Below are 22,153 nucleotides of genomic sequence, written 5' to 3' on the forward strand. Positions count from 1 at the left end.
CTTGGCCTTGCTGCCTCCCACATGTTCGGGTCCTGGAAGTTGCGGTAACTATAGGACAGTTAGATCTCAAGTTGCAAATTATTGGCATAATCTTTCAAAACATACGTTTTTACGGGGTTTATCGACCACCGACCCTTCATAGCCAAACCCCATACCCTCATTGCTTTGCCGTAGACGGAACCTTGCGGTGGTGTGAGAATGTATAGATTGCGGCAGAAGTATAAAACGGCTGGGCAAAGGCAGAACATGACCGTCGGTAGTGTGTAAGACAAGTAAAACCCGACGTATTTCTCGGCGTAAACCATAGAAATCTGACCAACAAGGGCACCTATATTGATCATGAGATAAAAGTAATGATAGATACGGGAGACAGTTGCTGCAGGGTCAACAATGACTCGCTCGCCGTCTTTCGTGGTAGAGATGTACGGGTGAGTTTCAGTATACTGCTCTGCAATCAAGGGGGAAATGTTGGATCTATAATCCGTTAGTAACCAGTACTGGGTTGGTGGACGAGCGACATACTTGAAACCTCCAGTTCCGATACCCATGATAATCATACCAACAGCGAACGCACCGATTGCGCTATTGCCTTTGGCAATCACCGGAGGAATTGCAGAGATGATGAGGATAATGTGGCCGACCAATGCACAACCGATGGAATACATAATTGTCTTAAAACGGCCCAGGTGTTGATCTGCGACCCAAGCACCAGCCAATGGCATAATGTAAGACCAAAACTGGTTAACTGTTTGAAAAATCAGCAAGTATTCAAATATAGAGCTCTGGACCTCCTAGGCGACTTACATAGTGTTAAACCAGTCGATGCGCGCTGACCCAAGCCCAAAGCACCCGAGATCCTGTCCGTACCACCGGCACCTGTCGTTGATCCCTCTGGAAGGGGACGTTGAATAAAGTTGGTAACTGAAGAGCCATTTGTCAATAACTCCTAAACAATGCTGATGAGGCCACGATGTGCTACATACAGACGTTAATTGTGCCGTAGTAGGAGAACCGTTCGCACAATTCGACAAAGGCAATACTGAACGTGATCCAGGGGATCTTGTCTGCAACTCGGCGCAGGGTCAACATTTCTTCGTCGGTGGGCATCTCTCGACGAAGGCCCACGCCTTCATCATCGCTCCCATGGCGACTTCCGCCTCCAAGCTGTACCGACATTTCCTTCTCATCGAGAACGCTGGCAAGGTGTAGGTGACCGTCACCACCCTTGTGGGGGTCGACGTGGACTGGCTCCGGAGCTGACATTGTCTTCGAATGGATGGGAGTAGGTGCCCTTGGCTCAGGTTGAATAGGGGGAATCAACACCTGAGACTGAGGACCAGATAAATTCTGGCGCAGGAAGCGGGAAGCTCCCTTCTATATGTACGGGGTAAGCATAGTGCCACATATCGTGCGAGGGTGGCTCGATGCAACCCCGCTTGTAGCCGTGGATTGGTTCAAAAGGATTCTCGCAGGAAAACTTCGAGACGATTTTGCCATCATCCCTTGCCACTACACAAAATTGAGCAACTGTCTGGGGGTACCTGACTGGGGTGGGATCCGTCTCTCCAACTACCCAGACGCCCAGGCTAAGAGAGGTAGTAGGCGTGGGATAAATTCCCTTCTAATGGCCCCGACGGACACGGTACAGAAAATCTCACCTCCCAACCAGTGGACACCAAAGCGCCAAGCGATGCTTCCCAGTCCAAAATGTCCCGCATGTGTCCCTGCAAAGCCAAGAGCGGAGAGAGTATGATTTTCTCTGCGAATGCTTCTCGCGGTCCCCGTAATGTCCTTCAGTCGTGGTAAATTACATAGCGTGCTGGTGGATTCGCCAATGACTTGGCGGAGACTTGGCGGAACGGATCTTCGCCAAGCCTTAGACACCGGGAATTTTTCAGGGAGTTCCTGAAAGGAAAATGATTGTGAGAAAAGAAAGAGAAAAGAATCAAACTGTTGAACCAGCAGGCATAGCTCGGCAAATGGTATAAGACCACACTAAGACGAAGGTCCCGGAATTTTGCTGGTTAGAGTGGGAGGTCTCGAATCTCATTTTCGCAAAGAGGACTCATGTGCTAGAGAATACGGATGAGGTCGCCGAGTTGTCTCGCATATGACCATGTACAGCCCAATATTCTTCTTGTCTTGAAGAGAGAGATGCATCTGCGTCGTATCTGAATCTGATTTCAAGCTGGCGTTTCCAACCAATAATAGATCTTCCCCAGAGGCACCCTGTTCAGGATGTCAGTTTCCGTGTGACGTTAAAATGAGATCTCGTTAAAACCACCAAAGCAATCTGGAGTCTTGGGATAAGCCGGTCATGATTGGCTGAGGCATGACAGGAGGTTGAGCACCCTTGTAACCCTGTGGAAGAGGAGGCTCACTGTTTATCTGGATTGGGTCAAGGATTATTCCAGAACAAGTTCTTGCCCTGGGAAGCTCTCATGGAATTGGAGGCTTTTCTTTTCAGGGTTATTATGATATTATTATTAATATTATTATATCGACGAAGGAGTTCGAAGATTTCAAGGAATCCACAGCCTTGGCGGTCATTGTGGGAGTGTATCCTCTTTTCGCCTCTTATTTTGCTCCGTTGAAGGGGAAGTGACCGGGAAAATGCGAGGGCTCTTGAAGCCGAGTCACATGTTGGGGGCGCTGATACCTGAGGGTTGAGTCTGGAGAACCCCGGTCGGCGCTGGCGAAAAGTTTTGGAATTTGGACCATCGACCTTGGATCCAGGGAAGCTAAATTTGTTCCACTGAGCTTCTAGTCGCATATTGTCGCCCCGCTGCCAACATGCGATCTCCCTGATCAGCACGTTAAGCAGCCACATCTCAATCGCCTCTCGCTTGGCAAAGCTGTCCGTTCACGTCCCATTACAACGCTGCACACGCTTGTTTAGTAATAACCGTCGGTCGAAAGTCGAGAACAGCGACCTGAAGCGTCCAGCTCGGATGGGCCAGAACGTCTCGAGGGCAGAAGCAGAAGCAGAAGAGTCAAGAAGAGGATGAGGGTCAGGACCGCGAAGAAGGGAGGTTGACGGATTAAGGTTGCTGTGGCTTGGCGCATTTTAGTGATCATACCCAAGAACTCCGCCTAAGCCAGAGACGGTTAGCGGCGCCGCGTGCAGTTCCCCCAAAGTTACGGTATCATGGCGGTAATTCCGAGTACGAAGGGGTGGGACTCGATTAAAAGGCCATTCGATATCAGAAACGACGATGGCTTCAACGCCGACCAAGCCATGGCCTGTTTCCCGGCCTTCGAAACGAAGCACCACTACCTGATTCGTATCGGACACTTCGCACGCAGGAGGAGCGAACTGTTCAACGGCCCTTCGCACCTAAGCTTTGCCAAGTCAGCAGCCTCAACGCCTTGAAACTCTTACCTCGCAGTTCTGTGGAAGACGCTGAGATGCAGGAGATGCATAACTTCCTGCGGAAGTCAAACTCTCAGTTGGTAATATCTGAGTCTCAAGCAAGCTGAGCTGCGGTGCAGCTTTTTTGCGAAATTCGAAACTCCCACCCAAATGCGGAGCTCTAGGTCACTGGGGATATTACCACCAAACCTGCGCATTGACTGTTACGACAGTACTAGGTTGTAAAGCTATCGGCCAAATGAGCTGTCGTCAAACGGGCTCATAACCTGCGCTTCAGCTTTTCCAACCCCACGTGGAAAAACAACATCTGGCGGGATATGGCCCTCCGGGGGTTTGGAATTGCGCCCTGTTTTCAGCCCGATATTCCTTGGATGGAAGTCATTATACCCCTTCATATACAGGCTAAACTTTTGGGCACCGGTAATCGCTTCACGTGTCGTTCGTCTTGGCTTTTCTGGACGACATGACAAGATGCCCTTCGATGTTTTGTTTCTCGAGCTCAAGGGATGCGATGCACGCTTTCACTCCATCGATCAACAGGCCCAACTCGGAGATTTGCAACCACGCTTTGGCCTTCTTGCGGAATCCTACTCTAGATGGCCAATGACAGGTCAGAATTGGCCAACAACTCACCCAAACCTTGCTGGTGGAGACAATCATTCCACCTCCGCATTTCCCGACCAGTAGCTGTCAGATTGGCTTCTTTTGATGACCATACCAGCTCTCTGATAGGAAAAAAATTGTCGCAAGCCAACCATTCAAAGCCCGACTCTCCAACTCGTCCGTGGCGTGTCCTCGTGATGGAATGGCACGTGTGGCGGGGAAACAAGGGGAGATCTGAACCAACATATCGCGTATGCTTAGAACAGGATATTCCAGGCTATGGTTTCCAAGAAAATCCCCAGATGTCTTTGAACTAACTACAACGAGAAGGTTGTCTGCCTCCAAGGTCGTATTTTACGACTGCCCAACGGCGGCTATTATATTTTTAATGGCGATTCCTTTTGGTCTGTTCCCCAGAACTTCCCCAAACCCAACTAACTAGTTAACTAGCGCCCGCAGTAACTCGCGGTGTCTTGGCAGTGGTTGTTTTTCAATTGAGATTCTCGGACCTTGAGCATTTCTAAGATTGCCTTTAAAACCCTGGTCAGAGCCAGGGGGCTTGATTGTTTTGATCTCAGTCGGTGAGCTCGACCCTGAATGGCCCGCAAAGATTTATAATTATCGCCACGCTGTTTGGCTAGTTGGACTTTTGCGACAACATGGGGTGCCCATCTATATGGACATCGTTCACGAAGCTTGAGGGGAACCAAGCTCTCGGGATATCGTTGGAGATTTAAGGAGTCGATAAACGGAGAACCCGATGAACGCGTCACAACTAGCTGGGAATCCTTTCCTTTGGTTTTAGCAGCAACACTAGTAAATGCCTAGGAGCAGGTTAACAGCTGCTTTCACTTTGAGGATGGGGCTTTTCGACGATGGGTTTGGATTCAAAAAAAGGCCTTCAGTATTCTTCAAAGGCCTCGACTTTAATTCCCAGAAGCTGGTATTACGGGCTTTTGCTATCAGAGAGCTATCATAATCCAGATGACCGACCAGAAGCCAACCGCCCTTCTAGCCCTTGCGAGACAACCTTCCAAGTTTCCATTACTCAATTTCTTTATAATGTGGATCACACCCAACAATACCCACGGATACTGTTGATGATAACCCATCATTGATATCCAACGGATAACTGGCTCATCGGACAAAGATCCCAATGTTCAGCCCATGCGTTGCCTACTTCCTTTTCCGGGCGAATTGCTTATTGGGTTGCATTTCCATCTGAGTACATGGAATCAAGGGGGCCTATCTACGCCATTAACATGATGGGGTTTTGCCCCGCTGTTCCGATCGGTTTCTTCTACGCTTACTACATTATTGCCTGGGGGGAGTTGGTAAGTGCGGGATAAAATGCAGAGTCTGGGTGATGGATATGGAGTACATTGTCTTTCGGGACCTTGCAGTTAGCATTCCCCCAGGTTCGTGGGGTTGATTGATTTTCATTGCAAAAAGAGACAGCATCATGACAAGTAAATTTTGTCATCAGAGCAGATTGAAAAAAATAGTGTTTGACAAGAGGGAGATTCGAACTCCCGCGGGTTGCCCCACCAGAAAACACACCATCTTGGGAGATGGGCAAGGTAACTTGGGTACGCTTGAGTCTGGCACCTTAACCGCTCGGTCATCTTGCCTTGGTTTCAATTCCAGCGAGTTTTATTACCAATATGCACCAATTAGTCAGTTTAATTTGCCACCGAAAGATTCCTGGCTTTCATATTCAGCTCCCTGTCTGAAGTATGTTGAATGAAAGCCGCTCAATTATTCCACAATAGATTTCATTTTGCAATTCCTCCTCCGATACCTTGCGTCTATCAAACTTGACTTTGAAGGCCTGCTGCGGTGACATTCCGCTCCGTTGACCTCGGGATCCCGCCACGTCACGTGTGCCACGAGGAAATCCCGCCCAACGCTTCTTGGCGGAGGAACAACAGCTGTGACTTGCCTACCTATCTACTCCGTAGGTCTGCATGCACGGAGCCAACGAAGACTGTCTGGCAGTCTACCCTTGAACTATAATCTCTGATGCTTGATTCCGCGTTATTTTTCAATTGGCATTTTATCCCTGATAACTTTATCCGGCGGATAGGTACTGAATTAAGTACACGATACTGGTGGCTTGTTCTAGATAAAAAGCCTTCAAATCCTCCAAGCATAATGCATCAGGCCTGCCGGACCACATCAGGCAGGCGTACGACATCTTTGAAGTTCAACACTTGCGCAGATATTAGCGCTTGCCTAGTTTTCGATGGGCAGACACACACAATCATCCACTGCTCTTTAACATTAGAATGGGTATGCTTCAAAAACCAATATATATCAGGAACGCCACCAAGCATAACACCGACTCACAACATGATGGGTACCATGCGCTGTTCGTGCAATTGCCTATTATGTCGTACAACTTTTACAGAGTTAGCTGCATGCATGCATTTTCGCGCACAAACAAAAAGTTGTGGCGGATATATGTTCTCCATACCCCACTCTTGCTCCATGAACTTGATCATACTACAACTCTTCTCGAGCCTGAACATAGTGAAACGGGTACCGGCAAAATGGGGATCAGGCCTGTCTCTAACTTCTAGTTATAAGAAGCACAAGGTTGACAAATCCCATATGGGCACGGTTGCTGCGACGTACCAGGGAGCCGCGAATCACTTTTTGATCCCAACAACAACAAGATTTCTGGGGCTTTGCGCATATTCGAAAACGGGCTCGACCCAGGCATGTTTCACCACCTTTTGCTCACGCAGGAAGAGCCATCGGTCAGTCACTATTATCGATTCAGCCACCCCGGCACTAAAGGCCATTAACGTCCATGCGATGCTGAGTTGCTTTTTTGCAAATTTGTACTTGTTAACGTATTCGTTCAAGTCGTCATCGGAAATGCCGGCGACCTTGCGCCTAATCGATTCTCCATGCTGAGGGTCGTGTATCAATTTTGATATGGCGGCGCGCGTATACGCAGAAAATGATTCAAAAGCCGACTTTCTCAAGGAGCCGACGATAAGAGGAGTTCCCGGTGTGTCACCCGTATTCGCCAATCCAGAAGCAGAGTCCTGCACTGACCCAGGAACAGGAATAACTTCATAGTCCACAAGGATTCGTTGCAGAAGCGCACGATAAAAATGGCGAGTAAAAAACATTTCGCTATCTTCCGGACCCCAATTATACGGGGCTTGCACAGCCATCATCCTCGCGGTGATATTCAGCCGGATCCCGTTCCCGCCGTCATGAGTATACTGCTCCATGCATTGCGACATAGGGAATCCGTGGGGATCGTACGCTGTAGATGTCTTCTCCAGCCGAGGATGGAGAGAACGGAGGATGGGAAGTTTGTAAGTCATCGGGCCGAGTCGTTCGGTCATGAGATTGTAGCAGCAGCCGATCATGGCTATCGCAACCACGGATGGATTCATAACCAGGGACCGAATTCCGTGATGGACCAGATTACCGCAGGAATGCAGTGATACCACCATTACTTGCGAGGAGGAAGGAGATAAAGCCGTTTCAGTTGGCATGAGATTGAGCGCCTTGAGGCTTTTGATTGCGGTATTATCTTGATCTTCCACAGCTGACATTGGGATGTCCTTAGAAGGTTCGACTATATGGCGTATTATGGGTTCCAAATACCCATCTTGGATATCATGTTCGACGTAATGCATACACCCCAATATCGATTTTCCATTGGGGCTAGCCTGGCCTGGATTGGCATCGGGCTCCTCGACGACATCTATGACAGTTGCCACTTCGTCCTGATTGATTGCTACACCGTCCGGCGTTGAGACTCCAGAATTTGAATCTAGTTCGTCGGGGTCAATCCCCATTAGCCTGGCCTTGAACTCCTTCTTGTTCCGCAAGGTGACGGTTTTCTTCGCTAACTTGGCATGAATGTCTTTTCCCTTTGCACTTGTAATATTATTCTGCCTTCGCTCAATGGCAATGATATCTTTATTATACGGCGCACTGGCAAGAGTTCTTCCCAAGTAGTTCAACCCTGATCCAAAATCAACGATATGAGAGACCTTTTCCCCCCTGGTGGCAGTTACATCCTCGGTCAGCGACGCAACGTAATGAGAGAGATGTTCGACCTCATGGCGCTTTTTTGGTTTCATCCCAACCGCAACAGTATGTGGAATAGGCTCGACCAGTCGTTCGGGCTTGGATATAAAGTCACGCCTTAAGGAATGGCGGCGAATATCATGGATGTATTCAACAAGTGACGGTGGCGGCCTCAAGCCGCCTCTCCAAACGTTCGGTTCTCCATTTTCCCTGGACACCTGACTGTCCACCTTATCTCCACGGAATGGCTCGATGTCCTCTCTCAATAGGAGGTCTAGGATGTCTCCCATGCCATGGCTGTCAAAAAACTCCTGCCAGTCAGTAGGAATTATGGTGGAGTATATATCAGGTTGACGGGTCAAAAAGTCTAGAATATGAATACCACCACAAAGGTTTGACCACAGGACAGATGAAGTTGCGAACGATAGAAGAGATTCCACATAGCTATCGGCATCTCTCCATTCGTCTGAAAGCGGGAGGGGCGTTTTGGGTATCATTTAAAAACCAGAATAATCAATTTAACAACAGGCTTGAAATCCCCCGTTAATACTAGGTGTTGGAAGAGAAGGGAACTCTGAAGAGGCCAATATATGAATTTTCCAGCATGACTCCTCGTCACTGAGAAATTCCGAGAATTAATCTTTCGGTCTCCAAATCCGCCAAGACCGTTGAGCATCCCGACCGCCAAGCCCCGGCCCTAAACAGCGTCATCTTCAAGGTGTTATCAATGTCGCAGGACGACTCCCGGAATGATAGCAGCTCTCTAGCATTGAAGAATATAGAAGGTTGATGATCTTTCTTGCATTATAAACCTCTCCACGGTATTGAATCTCCTAGTATGGAGGCTAATGGCGACCCTTTCCTTCAAGTCCAAGCGTACGTACTGTACATAGTATCTCAACCAGTTGGAAGCACTCAGAGAGCCAGTTTATGTGGCTGTCCGGCATTATAAGAACGCTAATCAAGTTTTATTTTATAGAGACATCCTTTCCACTCTTAATACTACCCGCCCACTTTTCTCCTCATACCAGCGCATCCGCTCCCTCGCGACCTCCCCTACCAACCCTGAGCTCCTACAAGCACGAGAAGAACTCGAATCCACGCTTCAAGAACTAAGCACAGACCTTGAAGACCTTGTTAGCAGCGTGCGTGTAGTAGAAAACGACCCATACCGATATGGCATTGAGCTTGATGAGGTGGAGAGGCGGCGGAGGCTGGTTGAGGATGTCGGAAGGGAAATCGAAGGGATGAGAGAGGAGCTGCAAAAGACGGTTGCTTCGAATATAGGGGGTAGGCAAGGCCAAGCTGGTGGTGCTGCTGGTAGTGGCGGAAGAAGCGCGTTACCTAACCCATCCGATTTCGACAACCTACTGGGAGAGGATGAAGACCGCGATGACGACTATTACGCAGAAATGGAGCATCAAAGGCAGCTGGAGATGATGCATGAACAGGATGAACAGCTCGATGGCGTGTTCCGGACTGTAGGAAACCTAAGACAGCAAGCCGATGACATGGGAAGAGAATTGGAGGAGCAAGGAGAGATATTAAAGGATGTGGACACCCTGGCGGATCGCGTTGGGGGAAAGCTACAGAGCGGCGTGAGGAGAGTGGGACATATAATTAGGAGAAATGAAGGTAAGCTGGTGCCGCTCCTCCAAATTCCGCTACAAGACGTCTCTGCTGATCTTGATTTAAGATACAATGTCAAGCTGCTGCATCGCGGTTTTAATTATGGTTTTGATATTGCTATTAATTTTGGTCATCGTGCTTTAGATTACATGCAAGTACAGGGAGAAGGCGGAGAAAGTCAACGGAATCACGTCTTGACCTTCTTGCGAGGACGCTCCGGCTCATCCTCAGATGCGTCGTCCTCATCGTCTTCATCGTCGTCATTTTCCATGTCTCCGAATTCTATATCGGAATCGAAATCAGAAACGACGTCGTAGGATTGCACTACGCTGTAGCAAGCACAGATCGACGACAACAGGTAGCCGTCCTACCATAATATTCAGGCATTGGGCCAGAGGTCTTCGCCAAGGGAGATTGCCAACGACTCTCATCGGAAAGATTTCAGCATCGGCCAGAGTGTTCTCCTCGACTTCATCCTCCTCGTCCTCCTCATCAAACGCTTCTTCGCCTTTGATGATTTTGTCCCACTTCTCGTTATCTTCCTTGATGGCGCGAGCAGATTCTTCAGCGGTGACGTCTCTTCCGCGGTATCCAAACCAGGCGAAAAAGCTCAAGGCCATTGGGCTGCTTTCGCCTTCCTCATCATCCCCTTCTCCTTCGTTGGCGACTTCAGCCTCGAATTTCGCAACTTTCCTTACCAAGGATTCATACTCTTTCAGTTTCAAGCGGTCCTCGTTCGTTGCTTTGGGCTTATTTTCCTTTTTCATAAAAGCCTTCTCCGCATCCGCCAAGTCGCAAGCAGCATCCAGGAGCCCTTCCGTGAGATCCATTCCCTCCTTCCAATTTATCCTTACGGGTTCCGAAACCATGCCCTCCCAGACTCTCTTCTTTCCGCTGACCGCGGTCATAATATCCTTTCGCCAATAAAACTCTTTCACCAGCTTATCATTCTCGAACCACACATTGTCTTCGCCATTGTCAAACTCAAATGTGAAGCGGACGCTGCGTGGTTCTCCCTCGCCGCGCTCATTCACTTCAAACCGATCGATGGTGATATTTTTCAGACACGCACTAATGACCTGCGCATCAGACGGACGCACGTATTCGTCAATATCGGCGGGGGAGTTGGCGAAAACCCGTGGCCAAAAGTCCGCGTGTTGAAGCTTCGAATTGACGAGGGAGTGTCGGCGAGCGTACAATGGGCGCATCACGGGGATGGCTTGACGCACTGTTTTTAATTCGGATAGACTGTTAGTTTATCATATTCCTCCTATTTATTTCCTCACTAGCGAGGCTGTAACGATACGCAGAATGGGCACGATGAATAGTTGCAAATAAGAGACGCGCTAACAACGAAAAGGCGAATAAATAGCGCGCGTGAAATAGAAAAGGAGCAACGACGAAAGAACATACACATTCGAACTTCTGCATCGAGAAATTCGCGCTCCAGCAGCGCAATGTCGCGTCTGGCCTCCTTAGGAACTGTAGGCAGCTCAGGGCATTTCCACCCTGTCGAGGAGAGGGGACTTGCTCCGAGTCTGAAGACATATTTGTCAAATTTTGAGATTGCTCTCAGCCCTTAGATGTGAGCGAGAAGAGGAGACAAATGCACTTGCAGAGAAGTGTGAAAAAATAAAAAAAAGATCCTCCATCGACTGGGATCTCTTGACGAGCTTCACTAGCTCGACGTCGCTCGCTGATTTAGGTTTGCCCTCAGTGCTGCTTTTACTCAACGCCGAGCCTCATCGTCACCGCCATGATGCTGTTGAGTCCTGGAGAACAATCGTGCCTATCAAACCCTCACGAACGGCAAGCTCGAAACACTGCCCACGAGGCCTTGATCCATACGGTAGCCCCCATGATGACCACTCAGCATATACTTTCTGTTGCAGTCAATGACCAAGCGCAATGGCGCTGGGATGGAGGAACAAAGCGGCGCCGAAAGGCAGTGTTTGCCCATCTCTGCAGATTGGAGCTGCCTCGCTGAAACGCGGTCGTATCGAATAGCCCTCATTTCGCCGGTTTCGCTCTTCTTCGACAAGGTCAGTGGTTAAGATAGTTACTCAGAGTTTCCAGCCACTCAGGCAACGCTGTCGAACTGGTGGGATGACTTTGCGAACAATCTTGCGACTGATCTTGCCCCGTTTGTCGCCCTTTCTTGGAGAATAACGGGCGAGACGGTATTTGAGCGGTTGTTTGAGCACTACAGAACTTGTTATCTTCGCCATGGCCCGTCTGGACGCGATCACTGCCCCGGTGTCTGCAATTCGCGTCTGCGGGACTCCTTCCCTGATAGCGGAAATGTTGAGGCTGAGTTCTGCTCGTCCACGAACCGCGATGTCTGTATATTAACGGTGGCGCGGGTTCTTGGTCGCCCCAAAGTCCTGGAGGCTGTCCATGATCTCAGTGCCCCAAACCGATTATTACGCCCACGACGCAGTGTAACTTGGGGTTACCTCGCTCTAGAATATACCTTTTCGAAGGAATTGTTGATATGGTACTCTGCCGCTATCAAGAGTGAAAAGAGAGCCAGGTACATTCCGACAACTGAGGACTGCTATCACCAGAAACTGAGACCCGAACCCAGCAGCAAGATGAGATCTAATGACTCTCTAAACATGCTAATGTCTACTGCTTTACAAAAGAACAAAAGTGAGGGGAATGTAGTCGCCAAGATACGTAGGTGCTTGAGCACCGAGCGTAGCTTCCAGTCCACACCGGAACGATATTATATACTTCAGCTGGTAAGGCGCAAGATGTCTGGGGGAGGTTCACATTAATCCTGGCTGCGAAACGGGGCTGGCTTGGCCCTGGAGCAGGAAGTAGAGCATATTGAAGCCCGTTACCGCATGCTGCCGGGAACGGAGACCTTGACGCTTTTTAGGAAACATTGCAAAATGGTGCTACCGCAAGCTGCCGACGAGGATGGACGCATGCCTGTAGCATATGCTGCAAAAGAAGGACATGATGAAATCGTCAAGGTGCTCTCAGGAGGGCCAGGGGTGGATCTAGGTTTTCTGAGCAGGGACAAAACGATAGCCTCCTTCGCCGTACACGGTAGTCATACCGCTGCGCTTGAGATTCTATTAGCTACTGGCTTACACTAGATAGAAAGTGTGTTGGGGGCAAATCACCCTTCCTATACTGCGGAGAACGGACACATCGAAGCTGCTACGTTTTTGCTCTGTCAGACGCCGGCGTCCAAGCAGCTTTACGCTATGCTTCAAGAGAGGCCACGAGGAGACAGATAAACCGTTGCTGGATCGACGAAGAGGTTTATGCCGACGAAGAAATAGATTTGGAGGATCAGCGTGTTTCGTCTCGATAAATAGTGAGCGTGGCTGAAAGACGTTGATAGACCCGAAAGAGTAGTTCTGAGAAAAAGCATCCCCGTAAGGTTTGACTTCTACGCCTTTCTTCTGGTCCAAGTGCACAGTCAGAAGAACGTTCTCAGACTACAGGTTCAGGCGCTCCCCCTTTGCCCTTAGGCGGCATCGAAATTCACCGCATACCAACCGCGCTCTTCCAACTCTAAATAACGGATCTCCGGTGTGACCACCCCGTATCGGCCTTTGGATGAAGTAATCGCTGTGCAGAACTTGAGAGACATCGGTTGATCGAGGTTCCCGGCCCGGTCCGCTTACTGGTTCCACTCGTTCTTGGCCTCGGAAGACCCACTAAAAGGGTTGGCGGAACTCCGCGATCAGCCAAGGGCGGAGGCTTGGCCCCGTCCGCAGGGTCTGCATTACGCGTTTTCGCGGTCTTTCTATCGGACTACATTCTTGAATGACAAGCTGGATGACGATGAATGAGAAGAAATGGCCAAACGTTTTCCCTACTGGGCGCGCCCATTGGTGGCATGTTGGTGCAACTTTTTGACCATGCCCATAGGCAATGATGGCCAGAGGTGGTCAGGAAGCTGACCGTATCTATAGGGCGCACAGGGCGTGCACTCGGTCGTCAGAATACTGGCAATGCTTTCCTTGACCATTTTGTTCTCGCTTTTATAAAGTCAGGTATCTGTCCCAGAATATCTCATGGAACACGCATCTATTCCTTGGATATCTCAGTTTAACCGGTGGTTATACAAATCTATCATCTGGTCACCTTTTTTGTGAGATGATTTCGTCCGTGCTCATTACCGCGGTGATTGGCGCTACGCTTGCTACCACAGTGGCAGCGGCACCAACTCTAGAATGCGTTGAGTGTACCCTCTCACAAAGCTACAGACAAGCTCTAAGACTGACCGGCTCCGGGACAGTGCTCAATATTATCCAAAGAGTTCCCGGATAACGTCTTTGGTAGCCAGTCTCCGACCTGGGAGTATGAGAACAATGACTTTTGGTGTTGGTTATTTATCGTCCCCCGATCCGAGACACAAAGCAGCTAACGGAGTCTAGCTTCGACCGCCGTGCTTGATCCAAACTGCGTCTTTCTACCCGGCACAACTGCGCATGTTTCTAAAGCCGTCGCCCTATTGGGAAAGAATGATTGCAAATTCGCTATCAAAGGTGCCGGACATAGCGCCATCCCAGGCGCCGCCAACATTAATGACGGTATCATGATGTCTCTGGCCCGGTTGAACTCGACAGATATCAATATGGAAAATAGCTATGTCCGCGTTGGCGCTGGCACACAGCTCGGCAAGGTATACGAAGCGCTGGATCCTCACAATGTAGCTGCCGTTATTGGGCGATTCTACAAAGTTGGTCTAGGGATGGCGGTCGGCGCCGGTATCTCGTTCCTCTCAAACCGAGAAGGGTTCACGATTGACAACGTGGTTAACTATGAGGTCGTCATTGCTGGCGGCAAGGTTGTCAACGCAAATGCAACCAGTCACCCTGACCTATTCTGGGCGCTAAAGGGCGGGAACAACAACTTTGGCGTCGTTACCCATTACCACCTATCAATCTTTGAGACTCCCGGGGTTATTTACGGGGGCCAAATTACGTACCCTGCGTCCTCGCTCGATCAGCTTGCAGACGTCATTTACGACTACCATGTGCATCAAGCTGTGGATGATGTCCTTACGCATGCTCTTCCTCAATATGGTTACAATGGAAGTATGAATGAAACTATCGCTACAATTCCGGTTGCCTATAACGACGCGGTTGACGAGCTTCCGGAGATTATGCAACCATGGGTCAAACTTCCGCATACGAAAAGCACCCTTAAAAAGAGAACCTACGGTGATCTTGCTACCGAACTTAATGAGGGTTTTGCGGATGGACTTGTGTAAGTTAAATCAAGCTATCTACCAAGTGCTTCTCTATCATGGCGCCTTTTGGGATCGGCTGGTTAACGTTCTGAATGTAGCCAGGAACAGCGCGTCTTCACAGTGTACGCCGATGCACAATTCTATAAAGACGTCTGGTTCAAATATCGCCAGTGGCTCGAGAAATACCGAGACGTACCCGGATTTTACGGAAACCATGGGAACATGCCGATTACTCCCCGTCAGGTCCAACAGGGAGTTGCAAAGGGCGGAAACGCACTTGGATTGGAGAAAGGTCCTCAGGAAAAAACGCTAGGAAGTATGCCTTTTCTCACTAATGTGGCTCTTTGAAACTACGGTGGCCGAAAAGCTAATAACATATGACCACCCCAGTCATTTACTTCGGCGTCACATTCGACAATCTTGAAGATCGCGCAAAGGTTTTCCCTGCTCACAAAGAGTTCGTCGAATCGATGATCGAGTTTGCCAAAAGCCGCAATGTGCTTCACCCGTTAATGTAAGCGTCTCTTGCGTGAAACTTATCCTTCTAGCCCATAATATCACCCTAGATATCTAACCATTAAAACTGGCAGCATGGTTACATTCTCTGGATACGATCAACCAGCTATTGCCAGCTATGGAGCAACGAATGTCGCCAAGTTACGTCGAATCGCACGCAAGTATGACCCCAATCGTGTCTTCCAGCGCCTTGTCCCAGGAGGCCAGAAGCTGCCTTGTTGTTGGAGTTGAACGGGGGGGATAGGCCCAGCTCCTCCGGTTCTAGGAGAGCGTTCACTGGTGCCAGTATTGAGACATTTTTGTATGCAGATGACGGATGCTGGTAGATAACAGAGGCGTATAGCACAGACCAGTATACATTTGGATCCAACGCTCTCTGTTCACATGAGCACTCTTATGCCTCTCGTGAATGCGCACCCTGAAGCCAAGCAAATGACACCATCCCTTCAACATGGATAATTATTGACTTTTTTTTTCTTTTGAGCTTCGCTTTTCAGAAGGGGACCCTGCAGGTGGAGTCGCAGCAGGTAACTGATCCCCTTCTTCAACTCTTGCGGGCATAAATAATCTACTCCCACGTATGTATGCATACATCCCTCCATACAGGAATACCTCTGTCCCATCACATTCAGGGGGAGGTACTGTTGAAAGAAGAGTCGGTTTTATCATCTTCGATTTCTTTCTACCCTTTCTTTTTCATTTCTCACCTCCTCCCTTCTTGTCTGGAGGCGAAGAAGCGACGCTATGGTCTAGTCAACTAGTTGATCACTTGACGTGGTTCTCTATTGCTTGTCTTGAATAACTAGTTAACTAACCAGGTAGTTAACTAGCTAAAACACTGATCGGCTCCCCAGAAATGACTGATAAGCCAGGGAGACTACCCATTTTCGATAACGATGTGGCATTGTAAGAACATGGGTTAGTGAGCAAGGGACTGACTGGATGATCATCACGGACCGGCATTGAAGGTCGTGTGAGTGAAATCTGGGCAGCGAGGCACGGACTCACATGGTTATTCGAAAAATGGTAAGAAATTAAGGAATCCTGTGAACAGCGGGCTACAACTGCAAACATTTATTGCAGGTGAATACAGAGGACTAAAAAGAACTTTTTTTAATTTTACAGGGACCTTTTCGAATGCTATTACAGCTGGATGACCCCTTGCAAACACACGTTCCAGCCGCCCTGTCTTTTTTTTATCCTTCGAGATATCAGGATAGAATCATAAATATGGCCGTGTCGTAATTGTTTTAGATATTATAGTAAATGGGCCCCATGTCCAGGCTGGTTGCTCGATTGCGGCGTCCACCACCTCACAACATCCAATCTAAACCATTTGCCTCTTCTTCCACCGGAAACACTTCTCTAGCATATTCCTCCATGCTCCTCCACCCTTCCCAGAGCGTCCTGGCTTCGTCCACAAGCGGCAAGGCAACCACGCCATTTTGATCCGGCTCTGGGATGATGGGTTTACCGGCACGTGGACCGGTGGTCGGATGGTTGAATTCCGGGTTTGGGAAGAAAGGGGCGCGCATCTGTCCGAATAAGATCTCAATCCCTTCAAGTTGCGCACGGTATCCGGCCGGAATGGGGGCCCTGATGTCAATTCTAGGGACGTGGACGTATCTGCAGGGGCGGTCAAGGGCCCGGGAAAAGGCAGCGCAAACCTGCCTGGGGGTCAAAGTTTCAAACGACATGGCAATTCTAAGTGGATCGAATAGTTAGGCGGGTAAATAGCACAGTATAAGAACAGAATTGCGAGTCCCTACCGATGCCCATTCCATCTCTTTGGCCCATCCTTGAAGATTTGTAGAATCGTGGGGCCAACGTCATGTTCTGCGTCCAGCCACGGGAGCGGAATATCGGGATGGAAGGGAGCGTGCCATTCAAACCCACCGTCGGCAGTCAATTCCATGCAGAACAGCGGGTATGGAAGGCTGGTGAAGTTGTTGTTGTAGATACCAGCATACACAAATGTAGCAGGGAGGCCTAGTTGGCGCACATAGTTTTCCACAGCGAACTTGCAGCTCCACAACGGCAAGCTGAGCCAGCGCGGGTTGTAGATGGAATGATCAGGCATGCTACTGTATACATAGTGCTGAATTGTTCCTGCCCGCTTCGCAGCGTCAGCCAGAGCGCGCCCTATAGCTACCTCATCGCCGGATTGTGAAATGGTGTTGATAAAGGCGAGCTGTGCACCCTCAAACAACGAATTTAACAGGGCGTCATTGTTTAACAGAGGTCCTTTGAGAAGAGTCACATTGGAGAGACCCTTGAGCTCCTGCGGGATCACACCCTCCAGCGAATGTATCTGTGCTCGCACGTGGTACCCGACGGCGGAAGCAACGCGGATGAGCGACGCTGCTTGACGGCCGGCAGCATTAACAACGGCAATTGTTTTCGTTTGTGTCATTCGGATTTCGCTATCGGGATGGCAGTTTGGGCCGAAAGGAGGGATGCGAAATTCGACGGGACCGCTGTAGGAAGCCGTGGCGGGGGGGTAGCTCAGCTAACTAGCTAGCTGAGCCCTCGAATGTGCGACAAAAAAGCTGGAGAGAATTGGAATAAGTCAGCGGAGTGAACAGAAGCACAGCCGATATAGCTTGGATTACCTGAAGATCACAAGAAATCAATGCCCGCGGCTGCGCGTTCCAATCGCGGAGGGCTCATTCACAGCAATTCGGAGTTGATCCTTCTTTTCAGGTTGTTCGGGTATTCAACCCAGCTGTTCGGTAGAAGACGACAAAACGGCGGAGTTGAGCAGGAGTTCGACGGTGCAGGGATGAAGATACGGCAACAGCCCAAGCTGTTGAAGCGGCGTAAGGTGCGGGCGATTCAACGCATAGGTCGCGATTGCGAATGCGGATGGCAGAGCAGGACGGATTAACTAGCGGTGAAACTTTGAGGACCTTATGAACTCCGACTGATCGAGAGTCAGGTAGTAGTTGTGGGCTAAGAGGAAGAATCACTCAAGAATCGAGCTTAGCTGGAGGGGGTGGATTCGACGATGGACCTAGCGAGTAAAGCGGGGTTGAGCAGAGGGAAAATTTATGCCCTCGATGCGCTTGACTCTGTGCTGCTCGTTGATTCCAGTTCCAATCGTATTTCCAGACAGGAAGCGAAAGCAGACCAGGGCCTAGATATAGCGGGCTGCGATGCCCAGCTCATTATTATTGGCACCAGATAGGGGCAAATCGTGGTTGTAAGGGATGGTCGGTCAGCAAAGCTTGATAGCGAGAAGGCAGCCCGGGGGGCCCGAGAGGGGGCCCGTTGACCAGGGGCGCCAAGGGGGCCTCGCGGGTCGCTGGTGCTTAAAGGCTCGGCAGCTGCAGCCTATCGAGTCCCTACAAGTTGGCGCTGCTCTGGGCCTCGCACCCCCCAGGGCAGGCCTGCCGACTCCCGCCAGCCAATCACCACGCCACGATAAAGGCCGGTTATCTGCAAAAGTCAATTCCGCCCAACAAGCGCGGGCTCGCAAAGGTAGCTACTTGATCTCAGAAACCGCCCCAAGCAGAAGTGCGCGTTGGGGAGATAATTAGTTACAGCTGCACTGCACTCATCCACGCGCCAGGTCTTGCTTTTCCGGCGCCCTGATTGCTATCTGGACTTGGGCTTATTCTCCCAACAGTTCTTTATTTTTAGACACCAATCTGCGAAAATGGGCTTGGGTCCAGACCATCCCACGACAAATCCTTCAGCGACAGCGGAACGGAACCAGGACCAGGTGACCTCCAGATTCTGACCGCGCTTACGAGAACGTGACCCAAGCTGCTGCTCCCCAGGACCCCAGATCGCAGCACTCTGATGCCCCAGATATCCCTTGGTCATATCTTGTAATCCCATACTCCATGGTCTCCTTGCACTCTGTATCTTATGTAACCACCGCCAGCTGCACCTTCCCCGGCCAGGCTCTCTCCCCTCCTTCCGCATTCTCGCATGCACCTCGACGAATCGGGTAATCCACGGTGGTTCTTTCCTGATTGCTGGGCCAGGCACGTGTCGCCCGGGTTTAATATTTCTCCGTGCTGACTAATTGCCATCACCAACCGGCCAAACGTTACTCCGCTGGTCTGAGGAGTACATAGTAGCCTGTTGGGGGTATATACGATTGAGGCAAGACTGCTTCATAGGGTCACAGGCTAGAATAGTAGGCTATAAGTATAGGTCTTTGTAGTGAGGGTAGGTCAACCCAGGTAGTTAATACCAGTAACTCTGGGCTTTTTGCTCTGGAGGCCAGATCTGCAGCTGAGAAACAGACCAGCCCACGCGAAACCCCTGGTGAGCAAGACTTGTACAGGGTTACGGGCTCTCAACCATTCAGCTTGATTAGCCGAATTACTTTTGGCTGGTTACCCTGCGGCTGAATCCTTTTGACAGGTTCATATTTTTATATCATCTCAAGGGCTCTGGCTCGATCATCGCCAAATAAGAACAGATCTAATCATGAACTGACCATCCAAGAGTTACATAGTCTACCTCCAAGCCGTGGAATGAATTTGATAACTTTTCTTTATCCCAATATATGCCATGCCATGCCTTGCTAGCCCCCCTTTCACTCAAGAAAAAGACAAAATCTAACCCTTCCCTGCCGTTTAAATCACGATTTCCCATTCGCCCGTCTCTCCTGCTCCGAATCGGACGGTTTATTTAACTGATTCGCCGCCGCCTGTGTGCTCACTCCCGCGAGCGCCCACGCCTCTGGTCGTCGACGCGCATGCATTTCCGCTACCCCCCGCTCGTCCTCGTTCAGGTGTGCGCCCGACTGCCGCAGCAAGGAAACGTGGTCGACGAGCCCAGCGTTGGCGGCCAGGAATAGTGGCGTACGCCCTGCGTGGTTGCGGAGATGGACAGAGCCGCCGTGGAGGAGAAAGTATCGCAGGATACCGAGATTGGGTGAAGTCGCCGCCAGGTGCTGTTGCTCGCGTACTTTTGGTCAATGCCGCTGAAAAAAAGCTGTCGGATGAGAGCAGATGCTGGGAAAGAGGACTTACCAACGGGGTGTTTCCGGAATAATCCGCGTCGTTGAGTATCCAATCCTGCTCGACTCGCATGATGTCTTTTACTTTTTCCAAGTTTCCGTGGGCGATTGCGTAGCCGAGTGCAGCCAGGTTCTTAATCCGGTCGGGCAACGCGCCATCGGGATGCCTGAATACGGGATGTGAGTGTTCCGTAAGCTCACCCACCACGGAAATTGCCATGTCTCGAGCCACGGACTGCGGTGTTGCATCGGGTACCCCCAGTAAAAACGCCAGCTTCGTGAGCGCTGCTTCTGTGGTCATATCCAACCCTGCGACCACACCGGCCCGTGATAAAGTCATGCCTGGCGCATATACCGGGCTCACGCTCCCGGATAAACCTACACAGACACGTCAATATTGTTCGAGGTCCTGAGAGGATAAATCTTCCTGAGACAAGGGTAACTGCAACTTACACTGCGTCACGTTGACAATAACAATTCCCCGGTTAATAGCATCAGCAAGCACCTTTGTCATGGCATTGTCCTGACCTCCAGGTGCATTCCCAGCGCCAAAGGTTTCGAGAACTAGCCCCCGCAACCCGGGCAATCGAAGCACGGCATCGACCATCTCCGGCTTGATACCAGGGAATATCCGCAGACAGGCCACGTGAGTGGTATCCAGATTCGTTTGAATGCTGAAATGCTTGATAGTCGTAGGCTTATGCACCAGATCCCACTTCACGTGTGTGCGCATCGACGAGGTGATAGCCAGAGGAGAACAGTTCGGCGACGCAAACGCCGCGAAATCGCTCGCGGCGACTTTGGTAGCTCTATTCCCCCGAAATAGATTATAATTGAAATACAAGCACACCTCCGGAATCATGAAGTGACCAGCGATAACCAATGAGCCGAGCAGGTTATCTGTGGCGTCGTTCTGAAGTTCCAGCATGGGTGCCTGGGAGCCCGTTAGGATGACCGGCTTGCCCAAGTTGCTGAACATGAAGCTCAGCGCCGAGGATGTATATGCTAGACTGTCCGTTCCATGCAAAACAACAAATCCGTCGAACAGCGTGTAGTTCCAATAGATCGTCCGTGCAATCTGTGCCCATCCCTTTGCGTCAATCGAGCTGCTATCAAGCAGCTCCTCAAACTCATACACAGCGTACCGCACCCGCGCCTCATACGCACTCAGCGGCGTACGCAGTGTGGGATAGCTCTTCCGGTCCCCTGCCGCGTTGATGGCCACGTCGACCGGGCCAGGCGCCGAACCGTCATTGAACGTTGGAGAGGGTCGCAGGGCAGCTTCCAGGAACCCTCGGGCTGGGACGAAGCCGGCCGTGGAACGGCGCATGCAGATCGTCCCTCCTGTCATGATGATGAGAATGCGAGATTCCGGGTAGAGGCCATGGGCCCGTAGTTGATCATGGTCTTGCTCGATCGCCATGGTTCCCAGTGAGCCCATTGTGGTGCCCAGGACGTCGTGGGGCATATGGTATATATTTTTTTTATACTGGACGAGTATCGCCGAGCAGAGACTTGTATGGTAGCCTCTGTGGCCGTCTGAAAGCAGCAGAAATCAGGTAACAACTTGGTCGTCAAGCCCTCCAGGATGATGCCTGGACGAATATAACCGGAGCACTTGGTCTAGACTAGCGAGCGTTTACCAAGAACCAGGATCTATATCCAGCGTATTTTAGATGCCGACTGCAACAAATGGTAGCCTGAACCAGACCAATGCTGGGGTAAATCAAAGCTGGTCGTGTCTGAGAGAGAGAGAGAAGCAAAGAGCAGGTTGTCA

General features: G+C 50.2%; 9 protein-coding genes and 1 non-coding gene across 10 annotated transcripts in view; 3 read left to right on the top strand and 7 right to left on the bottom strand.

The window, feature by feature from the left end:
- UREG_03927 (uncharacterized protein) overlaps positions 1-1,263 on the bottom strand; it is a gene marked incomplete at both ends in the record, with an annotated part of 2,196 nt that extends 933 nt beyond the window's left edge. Inside the window, 5 exons of the mRNA XM_002544364.1 lie at positions 22-48; positions 134-474; positions 523-745; positions 805-921; positions 984-1,263. Coding sequence (XP_002544410.1) covers positions 22-48; positions 134-474; positions 523-745; positions 805-921; positions 984-1,263 — 988 coding nt within the window. The remainder of the gene's footprint in view (positions 1-21; positions 49-133; positions 475-522; positions 746-804; positions 922-983) is intronic.
- A 1,885-nt stretch (positions 1,264-3,148) lies between these two features.
- UREG_03928 (uncharacterized protein) lies at positions 3,149-4,060 on the top strand (the record flags this gene model as incomplete). The annotated part of the gene is made up of 2 exons (XM_002544365.1): positions 3,149-3,351; positions 3,775-4,060. The coding sequence occupies 2 exons, from the start codon at positions 3,149-3,151 to the stop codon at positions 4,058-4,060; spliced, it is 489 nt and encodes a 162-aa protein (XP_002544411.1).
- A 1,425-nt stretch (positions 4,061-5,485) lies between these two features.
- On the bottom strand, positions 5,486-5,607 carry UREG_08027. Its single transcript has one exon. It is a non-coding gene; the product is annotated as a tRNA-Leu (tRNA).
- Positions 5,608-6,627: 1,020 nt separating this feature from the next.
- Positions 6,628-8,325, bottom strand: UREG_03929 (uncharacterized protein; the record flags this gene model as incomplete). The annotated part of the gene is made up of 1 exon (XM_002544366.1): positions 6,628-8,325. The coding sequence occupies one exon, from the start codon at positions 8,323-8,325 to the stop codon at positions 6,628-6,630; it is 1,698 nt and encodes a 565-aa protein (XP_002544412.1).
- Positions 8,326-8,873: 548 nt separating this feature from the next.
- On the top strand, positions 8,874-9,719 carry UREG_03930 (uncharacterized protein; the record flags this gene model as incomplete). The annotated part of the gene is made up of 3 exons (XM_002544367.1): positions 8,874-8,911; positions 9,015-9,325; positions 9,676-9,719. The coding sequence occupies 3 exons, from the start codon at positions 8,874-8,876 to the stop codon at positions 9,717-9,719; spliced, it is 393 nt and encodes a 130-aa protein (XP_002544413.1).
- Positions 9,720-9,784: 65 nt separating this feature from the next.
- On the bottom strand, positions 9,785-10,872 carry UREG_03931 (uncharacterized protein; the record flags this gene model as incomplete). The annotated part of the gene is made up of 2 exons (XM_002544368.1): positions 9,785-9,946; positions 10,036-10,872. The coding sequence occupies 2 exons, from the start codon at positions 10,870-10,872 to the stop codon at positions 9,785-9,787; spliced, it is 999 nt and encodes a 332-aa protein (XP_002544414.1).
- A 3,126-nt stretch (positions 10,873-13,998) lies between these two features.
- Positions 13,999-15,629, top strand: UREG_03932 (uncharacterized protein; the record flags this gene model as incomplete). The annotated part of the gene is made up of 5 exons (XM_002544369.1): positions 13,999-14,014; positions 14,065-14,899; positions 14,981-15,198; positions 15,273-15,396; positions 15,473-15,629. 5 exons carry the CDS (start codon positions 13,999-14,001, stop codon positions 15,627-15,629), a joined length of 1,350 nt encoding a protein of 449 aa, XP_002544415.1.
- A 1,082-nt stretch (positions 15,630-16,711) lies between these two features.
- Positions 16,712-17,811, bottom strand: UREG_03933 (nitrogen metabolic regulation protein; the record flags this gene model as incomplete). The annotated part of the gene is made up of 2 exons (XM_002544370.1): positions 16,712-17,102; positions 17,168-17,811. The coding sequence occupies 2 exons, from the start codon at positions 17,809-17,811 to the stop codon at positions 16,712-16,714; spliced, it is 1,035 nt and encodes a 344-aa protein (XP_002544416.1).
- Positions 17,812-18,995: 1,184 nt separating this feature from the next.
- Positions 18,996-19,226, bottom strand: UREG_03934 (uncharacterized protein; the record flags this gene model as incomplete). Its single annotated transcript, XM_002544371.1, has 1 exon — positions 18,996-19,226. The coding sequence occupies one exon, from the start codon at positions 19,224-19,226 to the stop codon at positions 18,996-18,998; it is 231 nt and encodes a 76-aa protein (XP_002544417.1).
- Positions 19,227-19,995: 769 nt separating this feature from the next.
- On the bottom strand, positions 19,996-21,817 carry UREG_03935 (uncharacterized protein; the record flags this gene model as incomplete). The annotated part of the gene is made up of 3 exons (XM_002544372.1): positions 19,996-20,310; positions 20,390-20,754; positions 20,830-21,817. The coding sequence occupies 3 exons, from the start codon at positions 21,815-21,817 to the stop codon at positions 19,996-19,998; spliced, it is 1,668 nt and encodes a 555-aa protein (XP_002544418.1).
- Positions 21,818-22,153: the final 336 nt, after the last annotated feature.

This window comes from Uncinocarpus reesii, genomic scaffold (assembly GCF_000003515.1).
Source record: "Uncinocarpus reesii 1704 scaffold_2 genomic scaffold, whole genome shotgun sequence".
Taxonomy (NCBI): Eukaryota; Fungi; Ascomycota; class Eurotiomycetes; order Onygenales; family Onygenaceae; genus Uncinocarpus; species Uncinocarpus reesii.